Raw genomic sequence first — 11661 nt, 5'->3', positions numbered from 1 at the left:
CGGGTATGCGTGGGGTGCTCGTTCATTTCTGTCTGTAAATGGGTGTGCACAGAGCCAGAGGGTGGGGGTCAGCTTGAGGGGGTTGAGGATGCACTGGGTGGGGACAAGGACGGGATGGATGAGGGGTGAAGACACTGGGAGGGACAAGGATGTTTGGGACAGTCGCTGGGGATGGAAAGATGAGGACCCTGGGGACAAGGCCAGCTGGAGGGGAACATGAGCAGAGGGCCTCCCACCCACCTCAGTGCTCCCCAGCTGCGCACGTAGCGTTTGCCAGCAGAGAGCCCCTTCTGGGGGAAATGATGAATAAAGCTGGATTGTAGCCAAGCTGGGAGGGCTCTGGCCTCAACACTGCTTTAACACAGGGGCTGCCACGCTCCTGTCCCTTCTGTCCCTGGAAAGGAGCGCACCCCACTGGCTGCCCACTCGCGGCATCCCCATGAGGCTGCCCATCCCTATCCCCTTCCCTGTCCCTGTCCCCAGGGCCACCTCCCCGCACAGAGGGGATGATGCCAGGCCGTGCAGGGGGGCAGCAGCCCCCTCACCACCCCCATCGACGTCCTCGAGGCTGAAGCAGAGGCTGTCGACGGCCACAGCCAGCACACGGGCAAAGCTGGCATCGAGCAGGAAGGAGCCATCAGAGGAGCTGGCCAGGCTGCAGCGGGTGCTAGGGACAGTGTCCTCCGTGACAGACCCCCATCCGTTCAGCAGAGACCCCCCCGGCGAGCCCTCATGACCCCACACCTCGGGCTTCTCTTCCTCCTCCTCTTCCTCCTCCTCTCCCTCGCCCATCTCAGAGGCGGGAGGCCCGCAGATGTACCCATAGGTGTGGGGAGGGGACAGGGGGCGGGGCACAGGGACGCGCTGGGGATGTGCTGGGGACACCTCTGGCCTGGGGGTGTTTGTGGGGCGGTGGGCCTCCTGCACCCTCTCCAGGTCCTCGGCAACCCGCTGCGGGGTGAGAACCCCATCACTGAGCGCTGGTGAGAGGCGGCCGGGCTCCGGGGACACGTCTTTGGTGGCCATCAGCGTGTCCCTGAGCACAGACATGTCCCTGGGGTTCTGGGGGACCATGGACATGTCGTCAGGGTGCCTGGCTGCTGGGAACATATCTCTGGGACACCTGGTGGCTGAGAACATGTCCCTGGGGTGTTGAGTGAATGGGGACATGTTCTCCTGGACTGTAGTGGCCAGGGAGTGACTGGAGGCTGGGGACAAGTCTCTGGGGCTCCTGGTGGCCGGAGACTTGTCCTTGGAGTGCCCAATGACTGGGGATCTGTCCCTGGAGCACCCAGTCACCGGGGACACATCTCTGCTAGGTCTTGTGGCCAATAACATTTCCTTGCGGCTCACAGTGGCAGGAGACATATCTACAGGGCTCCTGGTGACAGAGGACATGTCCCTCTGGTTCCTGGTGTTCTTGCTGTTCCTAGTGACTGGGGACACAGTCCTGGGCCTCCTGGTTTCTGGGGACATGCCCCCAGGGTTCCCAGTAACCGTGGATGTGTCTTTGGGGTTCCCAGTGACTGGAGAAGTGTCCCTTGAGCACCCCATGGCTGGGAACCTGCAGGCACATAGAACAAGTTGGCTTTTGCCACTGCAGCACCTGACCGGGGCAGGGAAGGGGGCAGCCTATAGCACCCGGGGCGTCCCCTAGAGACACACAGACTCACCGGGTCCCCATGGGGCGCCAGATGTGCGGATGTCCTGTAGGTGCCACCAGCATCCCAGCACCAATTGATGCCACCGAACTGCGCCGTGGTTTCGGGGAGCTGATGGTGGGCAGCCACCACGGGTCCTCTCCTGCTAGTGCCGTGTCACCATCCTGTCCTTTCTGCTGAGGCCATCTGTCCACTGAGTCAAAATGTGTCCCCCACTCCCCAACACACAAGGGCACGGGAATGGCCCTGAGCCCAGCCACCGGCACTGGGGAGCTGTGCGTACGGTCCAGCTCTGCATGGGGACACAGCCATCAGCCACCATCCTGCTGTTCCCAGCATGCCGCCCCATCTCCCTGTCCTGTCCCCACCTCGCTTGCGGATGTGCTCCCACAGTGCCAGGCTGGACGTGCTACTTTTGGGGTGTTCTCTGCAGAGGTGGCTGCAGCTGGGGGTCGTCGCAGGGCTGAGGCTCGGCAGCTCTGAGGTCAGGGCTGTAGGGGGAAAGCTGTCAGGCTTGGGCACCCTCGGGTGCTGAACCCCTGAGCCCCTCCATCCCAGGCACCATCTGTCCCAAATGGGGGCCCCGTACCCCCTGTGTGTCCCAGACACTCTGTAAGAGGCATTGAGTGGGGATCCCACAGCATCACCTGAGAGTCTCACTAGATTTGGTAAGAGTCCCACAGCATCATGGGGATGAGGAGGTTGGAGGTAGAGGATGGGGTGGCCACAGAACCTTGAAAGAGAGTCTCAGACACCTGGGTGGGCTTCCCAGGGCAGTACATGGGCATCCAATGGCACTGGATGAGGAGTCCAAGATACTCTGTGAGTGTCCCACAGAACCCTGTGGGGGTCCCAAGTCCCAGTGGGGATCCCGTAACCCTGTGGGGGCATCCCAAGCATTGGGCGGGACTCCCATAGCACCCTGTGGTGAAGGGTTCCAGGCACTGAGTGGAGGTTCTAAAGCATAGGGGGGTCCCATAGCCCTGGATGGGGGTCGCGACACACAGGGCTCACGAGAGGGCTGGGGGTCCCTGCTGTCGCTTCCCAGGAGCCGGCTGCTGAGGCTGCTGCTGCCACTCAGGTTCTGAGGAACACAGACAGGTTTCCAGGGGCTGCTGAGCCATGGCACATCAGCGTCCTTCCGCCTGCAGGGCAAGGGTTGTCAGCAGGATCCCACCCCTCCGGTGCCAGAGAACCCCACAGATCCCCACCACAGTCACTCACCCGTGTTGTGCCATGGAGTCCTGGCTGGCGCGACGCTGGCAGATGAGGAGGAGGAGGGCAAGCAGGGCCAGCCACAGCAGTGAGCCAGTGGCTGCGATGACCGCAGGCTGTTGCAGCACCTGCACCACTCCAGTGCTCCCTGCCATCATCTCTGCAAGGGCATAGTCGATGTCACCCTGTGCCACTGCTCTATTCCCTGCTGCATCCCACAGCAGACCCCTTTTCCTACCCAAGACGCCACAGGTGATGTTGCTGGGGATCCCCAGCCCTGCACCATTGAACGCGGCTACTTGGATGCAGTATCTGGCCCCAGAGCCATGCAGGAGGGTCTCCAAGCGACGTGTTCCTCCGTCCACTGTACGGTTGGTGGGTTGTAGCCAGCCCTCGCCCAGGGACCAGACCTAATGGGTGCCGATAGGTGAAATTCCCTTGAGGAATCCCCTTGGGATAGATTCTCTTGGATGACTGCCCTTAGAAACCCCCTTGGATGGATTTTCTTGGATGGGCCCCTCTTTGATGGTCCCATCGGTTTGACCTCTTTGGACAGTTCTCCCACCTTGGATGGATCCCTCTTGGATGGAACCCCACCATGAATGTATTCTTCCTTGGATGAAGCTCCCTTAGGTGTAACTCCCATGGATGACACCCTTGCCCCTCAAACCTGGTAGCCTCGAATGATGCCATTGTGGGCATCAGGAGGAGGTGGCTCCCAGCTCACGATAACGGTACCATTCCCTGGTGCAGCCTGGCCCACGGTGACACGCTGGGGTGCTGCGCTTGGCACTGCTGGGACAGCAACACTGAGCCCCTAAGACCTTCACATAGCTGCCCACATCTCCCTTCCCACCAACCCAACCTACCTTCCTCAGGGATCCAGAGGTGCCAGCTGTTGCTGTCCAAGCCCTGGGTCCCACCGGCGTAGGGTCGGACCTTGAACTCATACTGGTAGCCCCGCTGGAGTGCAGGGATGACGGTGCTGAGCTCCCTGCCCACGTCCTGCTGGGACCAGGCAGTGCTGGCAGGGAGCAGGCAGCGATACAGCACCACATAGCCCTCTGGAGCTGGCCCTGGTGTCACCATCTGGATGGGACAAGAAGGGTTATGGGGACGTAAGGAGAGGATCTTATTCCACCACTCGGTAGAGGCACACCTACCTTCCAGCGGAGCCAGACAGTGCCGTTGGTGGGCAGTGCAGTGCCGTTGTCCAGCTGCAGCTGCACAGCCAGCAGGTTCCGCCGTGCGGCCTCCCACCGGCCTGCCGGCAGCTGCCCTGCATGAAAGAGCGAGGATAACGGTGGCTCCTGCACCCCAGAAAGACTGGAGACCAAGATGCCTCCTCGCGTGGTTACACTTAAATGGACCCTGCGGATGAAGAGCTCTTGAACGGCCTCCTCCGCTGCATCCCATGGTGGATTCCCACTGATGCATCTTTCTTAGATGAAACCCTTGGATGGATATCTCTTGGCTGGATCCCACTGTAATGAATCCCCCCTGACAGAACTCCCTAGATGGATCCCCTTGGAGGAAGCAGCTTAGTTGAATCCCATTTGTCCTCTTGGATGGTTCCAAAATGTTCCCCTTTAATCCTCTTGTGTGGAGTCTCCTTAAACTGACCCCTACTCAAGTGATTCCCCTTGAATGCACCTTGTCTGAATGGAACCTTTTGGATAGATCCTGTTGTATGGAATCCTGTAGATGGACCTACTCATACAGAACCCCCTTTTGGAAGGATTCCCACCCCCTCGGCTGCATTCTGCTTGAATGTATCCCCTGAGATGACTCAGTTAGATAGGCCCCTTGTTGATGACGCCCTCGGATGGACTCCCCGTGGCTAACGCTTTGGATGAACCTCTTTAAAGCAAACTCAATGAAACTGAGCTCCATGAGATGGCCCCCAGCAGCTGCCCCCTCAGATGCCCCCACGTGGTGTCTCTGGTGGTCCCCACTGACCTTCCACACGGAGGCGGGCGGTGGCGGCAGCGCTGCCCAGCTGGCTCTGGGCTGTGCAGATGTAGGCACCACCATCGGCTGCCGTCACCGCGTAGAGTCGCAGTGTGTGCTCCTGATCCACCTCGTGCCTGTGGACACCAACATCCCATCACCCCGTGTCACCCACACAGGAGAGATGACCTCACCGCCTCCTACCTCCCCCAGGGCAGATCCCCGCTCTCCTTGTGCCACTGAACCCGCGGTGCTGGGTCGCCCTGCGCGCCACAGCTCAGCGCCACCGTGCTGCCAGCCACTGCTGTGACATCACTTGGCCGCCGCACGATGATCGGCTTCTCTGCAGGGAGGAGACATCGGGGAGGTGACGTGGTACGTCTTTCTGCCCCAGGACCCTCACCCACTGCAGCTTACCCAGGATGGTGACTTGAGCACCCCGGCTGTGCCGCTCGCCTGCTGCGTTGGCTGCCACACAGACATAGACCCCCGCATCGCTCCTGCGTGCCGAGGCCACCCGCAGCTTCCCCTGGGTGAGCTGGTGACGGCCCCCAGCCAGGCGCAGGGTGACGCCGTCCTTCCTCCAGGTGACGCGGGGCTCGGGCTGCCCGGAGGGGGGCACGCAGTCCAGCTCCAGTGCCTGCCCTGCCACAACCACCAGGTCCCCGGGCTGCAGGCGGAAATTGTCCCGCAGCTCTGTGGGAGAGGGCACACGTCCCTTGGTGGAGACGCCTTTTAGGATATCCCCCACCCACCCATCACCATCCCCATGATGTCCTTACCAGCTGGGCGCTGGGTGCTGTGTGACTCCATGTCCCCTCCGGAGGGGTGGCAGCCCCCCAGGCACAGTGCAGTAGCCCAGAGCCCCAGTGCCATGGCCCAGCCGCCCTCCATGGCCTCCCACTTTGTCCCTGGATGCAGTCCTTCCCGGTAGGGTACAATGGCCGGATGCGAGGGACGGGAAGCACTGGGGGACGCAGTCAGCCTGGCTGGAGGAGCAGCCAGTGGGCTGCACGGAAGGGTGGGTTAAGGAGAAGTGAGATCAGCATGGGGCGGGGAGGGCTGTAGGGCACAATGCCATAAGTAGGGACTGGAGTGAACAGTCTCAAAGGAGCACTGCAAACTAAAATCTGAGGGAAATTTCAGCATTTCCCAAACTGTCTTTGGGTGCTACTTCCCTCCAACTTGGTATTTCCCCACCAGCTGTCTTGCTGACCTCGTTCTTGCTGCCTGAACAGGTGCACTGAGTTGGTTCTTCCCAGCTGCCACCCGTCTTCCTCACATTGTCCCCCCTCCCAGCACACCGCCCCAACACACCGAGCACCTTGGAGCTGGGTAACACATGGAGTTTATTGGTTAGTAGCATCCACGAGTGCTTGCTCACGCTGAGCACCACGGGCTGCCCCAGCACCTGCTCTGGCGCCCCGGCCCTTCGGCTCTGTCCTAAACCTACTCCTGGGGATCCTGCAGCAATGCATGTGGGTGCGCTGAAAAACAGGAGATTTTCACAGAAAATCCAGAGGCAGCAGAGGGTGGCTGGTGGCTGCAAGGGCACTGCTCACTGCTGGGACTTGGGCCCGTGTTTGGGTACAGTGCAGCCAGAGGGCTGGGGGCCTTTCCGCTGGTGTGTGTGGGTGTGCGTGCGCATGGGAGCTGGCACACCAACTGCATGCATAGGGTTGTGGTCATGTGCACAGTGCTCTTGCACATGCATAACATGTGCATGCTCTGTGCATGTTCTTCTCCCACACTCCATGCACGCTCCTTCCACACGCCCCATGCTTTCTGAACACTCATGCTCTCTACACGCTCCATGCACATTTGGAGCATACTCCAAATGCTGGCACACTCTCTGCAAATTGCACACTTACCTGCATGCTCCATGCACATGCCATGCACACATTCTGTATAAGTACTTCTGCTATGCAGTCTGTCTGGTCTTAGCTGCATGCTTGGTGCATGCTCTCTTGACATGCTTTTGACATGTTTTATTTATGTGCTCTTGCACGCTACCTTTGCACGCTGTGTGCATTCTGTCTATACACTCCTGTGCATGCTCTCTTGCGTCCTTTGTACATGCCCTCTCTCCATACTCCAGGCTGCTCTCTCCACTCAGTCCATGCACATTCTCTTGCAGGCTCTGTGCACACTCTATCTGCATGCTCTGTCCGTATATTTCATGCACCATCTCTCTGCATGCTCTGTTTGTGATATCCCCGCACAATCTGAGCACACTCAGCATTCTCCTGCATATGCTCCTGCACGCTCTCTTTGCACACCACATATGTGCTCTCTGCATGTTCTGTGCACGCTCTGTGCACACTCACTCCATGTGCTCCATGCTCACTTTCTCTGGAGACGGTGTGGGCTCTCTGTGCATGCTCCACATATGTTCCATGCATGTGTGTGTGTGTGCTCCCCATGCGCCCCACACCCAGCCCCACGGCCACTACAGCAACACCCCAGCACCCCAACGGAGTGGAAGGGTGCAGCTCTGGCAAAGTTCAATACCAAATTAGTGACTTTCCACCATGCCCTGTGTCACCCCTCCACGCCTGGGCCAGGCCGGGCCATGCACGTGTTCCCCAGCACCACCGCTAGCTCAGGCACTGATCTCCAGGGCGCTGCCTTCCTCCTGTTCACGGATGGCAGGGACCCCGGTGGCCCGCAGCAGGCGTGCAGCAGAGCGGGATCGTGCAGGGGAGCCGGGGGGTGAGCGGGGTGGCCGGGCTGGAGCAGGTGAGCGATGGTAGCGGCGAGCCCCGCGTCCTGGTGAGCGCCCAGCGGGTGGTGATGAATCCTCCTGAGGTGCTGCAGTGTCCTGCAGGGACAGCATGGCACTGCAGTAAGCTCAATGTTCCGGACTGCCCCGCAGTGCATCCCCGCCACCCACTCACCTGCTCCTTGAGGATGTAGAGGGCCAGGGGGGTCTTGCGATCATGGTCGGCACCACGCGGGACGGTCTCAGCTGCAGGAAGGGGAGTAGGTGGGTGCCCACAGCGCGGTGCTGACCATGCTGCCAGCGCCGCACTCACCCTCGTGCTTGGGGTGCTCCTCATCCTGTTCTGTGTAGTCAGGGGGAGGTGGCTCTGCTTGCTGCTTCGGTCTGGAGAGTGAACAGAGGCTGTGATGATGGTGGTCATGGGTCAAAATTATAGTAACCGTGACAGTCATGGTGGTGGTCATGGTCACGGTCATGTTGGTGTTGATGCTGATGGTCATGGTCACTGCCGTGGCGGTGACGGTAATGATACTAATGAGAGAATGGCCCCAAACACAGCCACGGGTGACCATGGTGCTATAGGGAGAGTGGAACAGGGTGAGATGGGATAGGACAGGGTGGGACAGAACTGGGTGACCTGGGATGTAATGGGACGAGGTGAGAAAGGACAGAACGGGGCAATTTGGGATGGGATGAGATGGAATTAAACAGAATGAAATGTGACAGAATGGAACAGGATTACAAGGGAGGGGAGCAAATGGGATGAGACGCGACAAGATGGGATGGAGAAGGGAAGGATAGGATGGGATAGAATCAGGGAAGATAGGATGGGACGGGATTGGTTAGGAGAAGGATCCCTTTGTCTCCTGTATTCCCCCAAGCCATACTTCTTGGAAGGTTTCCAGCAGGCACAAACAGTCACCAGAGTTACGAGCAGGAAGATGCCACCCGTAGAGAGGATGATGTAGAGGGAACTCCGGCCTAGGAGAGAGCAGTGAGAAGGAAATACCCCCAAAAGCTTAACCAGCAGCATCTTCCAGCAATGGCCAGCTGTGGGGACACATCTTACGGTAGACAGTGAGCTTCACGGGGACACTGCGGCCCTGGCTGATGGGATTCTCCACCAGGCAGCTGTAGATGTCATCATCTGCCATGAGGACACGAGTGATGGTGAGGATCTTCTGGTCAGGGGAGAGGAGGAGGCGGGAGTCGTTGTTCAGCGGCCGCCCATCCTTCAGCCAGGTGTAGGTGGGCTTGGTGCCATTCTCGTGTGAGCAGTTGAGGGTGAAGAACTCGCTGAGCTCTAGCACTGTTGAGGAGGCCACCAACACTTGTGGCTTTGAGATGGGGACTGTGGATGATGGGAGCCCGGGTGACACCAATGCCCTGCGGGACATGGATGGACCCAGGGGATGGGGAAAGGACCTCAAAACCCCACTGGGGACACGATTCGGCTGCAAGCAAGCCAGAACCATCTCTCCATATGGCCAAACTCCCCGTAACTCTCTGCTGCCCAAATCCCTCCCAGAACAAAGCTGTCCTGTTGGGAAAACCCAAACACGTCTGGCACCCTCCTCGCCCTTACTGTCCACAGTGAGGTTGATGGTCTTCTCGCCAGTGAAGGTGTCATCGGTGATGGAGACCTCCACCTCATAGCTGCCCTCGTCGGCCAGCTGCAGCGGGCTGATGAGCAGCGAGCCATTCTCCAGCACGCGGATGCGGTCTCGGTAGTCGGGCCGCAGGTTGCCGATGATCTCGGTGCCGATGGACTGGACGACGGTGACGGGTTTGTCCCGCTTCAGCTGCCACTTCACCACCGGTTTGTCGGGGCTGGCGCTGGCGTAGCGCACTGACAGCAGCGCCGCTTTGCCTGCCGTGCCGCGCACCAGTGCCGACGGGCTGGTGATGTTCACCCCCGCCAGCAGACCTGGGGATGGGGGGAGACAGCGGGCGCCGCGTCCCGGCTCTCCGAAAAAGGGGAAATCCCCTCCCGGAGCTGCGGCAGGCATCCCCAAGAAGCCCTCGACTGCAGCACCCCCATTGTTTGCAGGGAGTTTTTAAAAAACGCGTGCGTTGCCTCAAAAAAGTGCATTGCAAGGGTTGATGCAGCTCTCTGCAAAATGCATTGGAGGGGGTTGATGCATTGGTTGCATCGGGGTCGATGCAATCATTTGCAAAGTGCATTGGAGTACTGACAAGAAGTGCGTTGGTGGGGTTGGTGAACCTCTTTCCAAATGCACAGCGGAGTGGATGCAACCCTTGCAAGGTGCACTGTGGGTCTGATGCAACTCGTGGCAAAGATGCATGCACAAGGATGACATTTTTGCACTGCACCGCCTGTAGAGGATGCTCTTGTGCAGCCAACACTCCTCCCTCTGTGCACAGCCACAGAGAAGGGGATTGAGTCCCCGTGTCCCAGTTTCAAGGGGACCCACCAGTCCCCATCACCCCATGGGGAAATGCAAACTAGCTGAGCTCAAAGCAAGCAACAAACAGCTTACAAAACTGTTCTTTGGAGAAAAAGAAATAAATACAAAAATAAAGAATGGGTTTACTCCCCAAAACTCCTATCTCCACCAATTTGGGGACTTCATGATTCTCTGTCCAGATGGCATCACTCAGAGGTGAACAAATACCAGACTGAACAGGGGAAATCAGCTGGGGAGGGTGAGGAGGGAGGCGAGCAGAGCAAGAAAGGGTTTAAACAAGCTCGAAAGTCACGGGACCTATTGGTATGCAGCATCCGTCCATCCGCCCTCCCCAACAGCCATGAAGCTCAGCCTTGAAAAGGCACTGCGGGGTGAAATTCTGGGGGAAAATCTGGCTGGAGGTCTAGGATGCAACCCCTGCCCCATCCCTCAAACACAACTGGGTGCCTGTTTTAATCCCACTGCTTTGTTTTTTCAGGTTTTTGGGGGGATAAAGGGAGGGATTTAGAGAGCATCACACAAACCTCTCCAAAACTCTAATGCTTCCCCAAAAGGTCAATTATTTCTTCAACCCCACCCCCTCTACTCCCTGTAATAAATTTTGGAGTTCAAAACTGATGCACTTTGCATCCTCAGTCCGACATCTTCTGTGCTACTTATGGGTCCAAATTTCAGAGAAATGGTGCAAAACAGCAGCTGCCTTCCTGCACCAGGCCCAGGGTGGGGGCTAGTACCTCAGGGGGTGCTGAGTCCCCAGAATCAGTTTTCTGGGGGGGATTTAGGGAATTTGTGATACTTTGGGGTGAGCTGCAGCGGGATGGGGGTAACGGGAGATAACAGGGGCGACCAAAGGGCTGTGAGGGGAAGGTGAAGAGTGAGCAAGAAAAGAGCTGGGGAAGCCAAGGAGCTGCTGCCAGAGCACGGGGGCCGCCCCCCTTCCCCCCTCCCACAGCACAGCCCACTGTCCTGTAACGGAGTTCTTTTCGTATCTTTCAGCCCCGATTTCCCCCTTTCCACCCCTCTGCCAAGAGAGGTAGCAGCACCCATCCACCCCACCGCCCAATAAAAGTCCCCGAACAAATCCCCCATTGCATTCCGTCCCACCCCATTGCGGCGAAAAAAGAAAGAGCGGAAAGCAGCGCGGTGCAGGCGGTGCCAGCCGCCCCTACCTGCATGCAGAGCCAGGAGCCAGGCGGCGGGCAGCAGGCGCGGGGTGCCCACAGCTCCCCACATTTCGGGCCGGCTGCGGGGCCCTGCTCTGCCTTGCGGTCCCGCTCCGGGCACGTCCCTCCGTGCTGCTGGCCCTAAGCCCGGGCAATTTTTTTTCCCTTTTTTTATTTGTCCCTCGCACTCTCAATAGAGCCCTGTGTGTTTCGCCTCCCCGGCAGCCCGAGCTGACACTTGCTTGGGGAGAAATCACCCAGATTTGCAATTTTCTGCCCCCTTTCCATGGGATGGCTGCAGAGTCCCGTGCGATTTGGGGAGCAGGGTGCCACGTCCCATTTCCTTGTGCTTTTTTCGTTGTTGTTATTTTTTTGGGGGGTCACATTTTGCAAAGCTGCCCCCACCTCCAACCTGCGCTCCCTTTTTGCTGTTTCCAGGCTGCGTTCCAGCTCCAGTGCCAATTAGTTCCCGGCACGGCTCAATGGGGCAGCGGGAGCGGGGCAGGCTGCCCGGAGCTGCG

The 11661-nt window shown here is 58.9% G+C and overlaps 2 protein-coding genes across 6 annotated transcripts; both read right to left on the bottom strand.

The window, feature by feature from the left end:
- Positions 1–19: 19 nt before the first annotated feature.
- Positions 20–5910, bottom strand: ROBO4 (roundabout guidance receptor 4). Of its 4 annotated transcripts, none has more exons than XM_048968285.1 (13): positions 5609–5910; positions 5244–5471; positions 5031–5169; positions 4836–4963; positions 4040–4155; positions 3746–3965; positions 3547–3671; positions 3115–3286; positions 2886–3036; positions 2667–2806; positions 2030–2152; positions 1674–1953; positions 20–1564 (listed from the first exon to the last, which is right to left on the bottom strand). In XM_048968285.1, exons 1-13 carry the CDS (start codon positions 5718–5720, stop codon positions 346–348), a joined length of 3153 nt encoding a protein of 1050 aa, XP_048824242.1. In that variant the 5' UTR covers positions 5721–5910; the 3' UTR covers positions 20–345. The 4 variants fall into 4 exon arrangements, with proteins under 4 accessions (XP_048824242.1, XP_048824238.1, XP_048824241.1 ...); XM_048968281.1 differs by having other exon boundaries at positions 22–1564; positions 5244–5522; positions 5609–5907; XM_048968284.1 differs by having other exon boundaries at positions 22–1564; positions 2676–2806; positions 5244–5522; positions 5609–5905.
- A 246-nt stretch (positions 5911–6156) lies between these two features.
- HEPACAM (hepatic and glial cell adhesion molecule) lies at positions 6157–11518 on the bottom strand. 2 transcript variants are annotated; one of them, XM_048968339.1, is made up of 7 exons: positions 11147–11518; positions 9134–9475; positions 8618–8899; positions 8436–8529; positions 7862–7932; positions 7724–7794; positions 6157–7647 (listed from the first exon to the last, which is right to left on the bottom strand). In XM_048968339.1, the coding sequence occupies exons 1-7, from the start codon at positions 11208–11210 to the stop codon at positions 7429–7431; spliced, it is 1143 nt and encodes a 380-aa protein (XP_048824296.1). In that variant the 5' UTR covers positions 11211–11518; the 3' UTR covers positions 6157–7428. The 2 variants fall into 2 exon arrangements, with proteins under 2 accessions (XP_048824296.1, XP_048824295.1); XM_048968338.1 differs by lacking the exon at positions 11147–11518 and having other exon boundaries at positions 9134–11114.
- Between the last annotated feature and the right edge of the window lie 143 nt (positions 11519–11661).

Source organism: Lagopus muta, chromosome 22 (genome assembly GCF_023343835.1).
Source record: "Lagopus muta isolate bLagMut1 chromosome 22, bLagMut1 primary, whole genome shotgun sequence".
Taxonomy (NCBI): Eukaryota; Metazoa; Chordata; class Aves; order Galliformes; family Phasianidae; genus Lagopus; species Lagopus muta.
This window is presented reverse-complemented; position numbering and strand designations above follow the sequence as displayed.

Bases quoted from the DNA above. Each gene is read 5' to 3' on its own strand.
- ROBO4 (XM_048968281.1), bottom strand. From the start codon at position 5,720: ATGGAGGGCGGCTGGGCCATGGCACTGGGGCTCTGGGCTACTGCACTG. The intron at 3,287-3,546 runs GTTTGAGGGGCA...GGCACCCATTAG, and splicing joins GCATCATTCGAGGCTACCAG to GTCTGGTCCCTGGGCGAGGG. The intron at 2,807-2,885 runs GTGAGTGACTGT...CTTGCCCTGCAG, and splicing joins GACTCCATGGCACAACACGG to GCGGAAGGACGCTGATGTGC.
- HEPACAM (XM_048968338.1), bottom strand. From the start codon at position 9,557: ATGCCTGCCGCAGCTCCGGGAGGGGATTTCCCCTTTTTCGGAGAGCCG. The intron at 8,530-8,617 runs GTAAGATGTGTC...GCTCTCTCCTAG, and splicing joins CGTGAAGCTCACTGTCTACC to GCCGGAGTTCCCTCTACATC. The intron at 7,795-7,861 runs GTGAGTGCGGCG...CCCTTCCTGCAG, and splicing joins GGAGCACCCCAAGCACGAGG to CTGAGACCGTCCCGCGTGGT.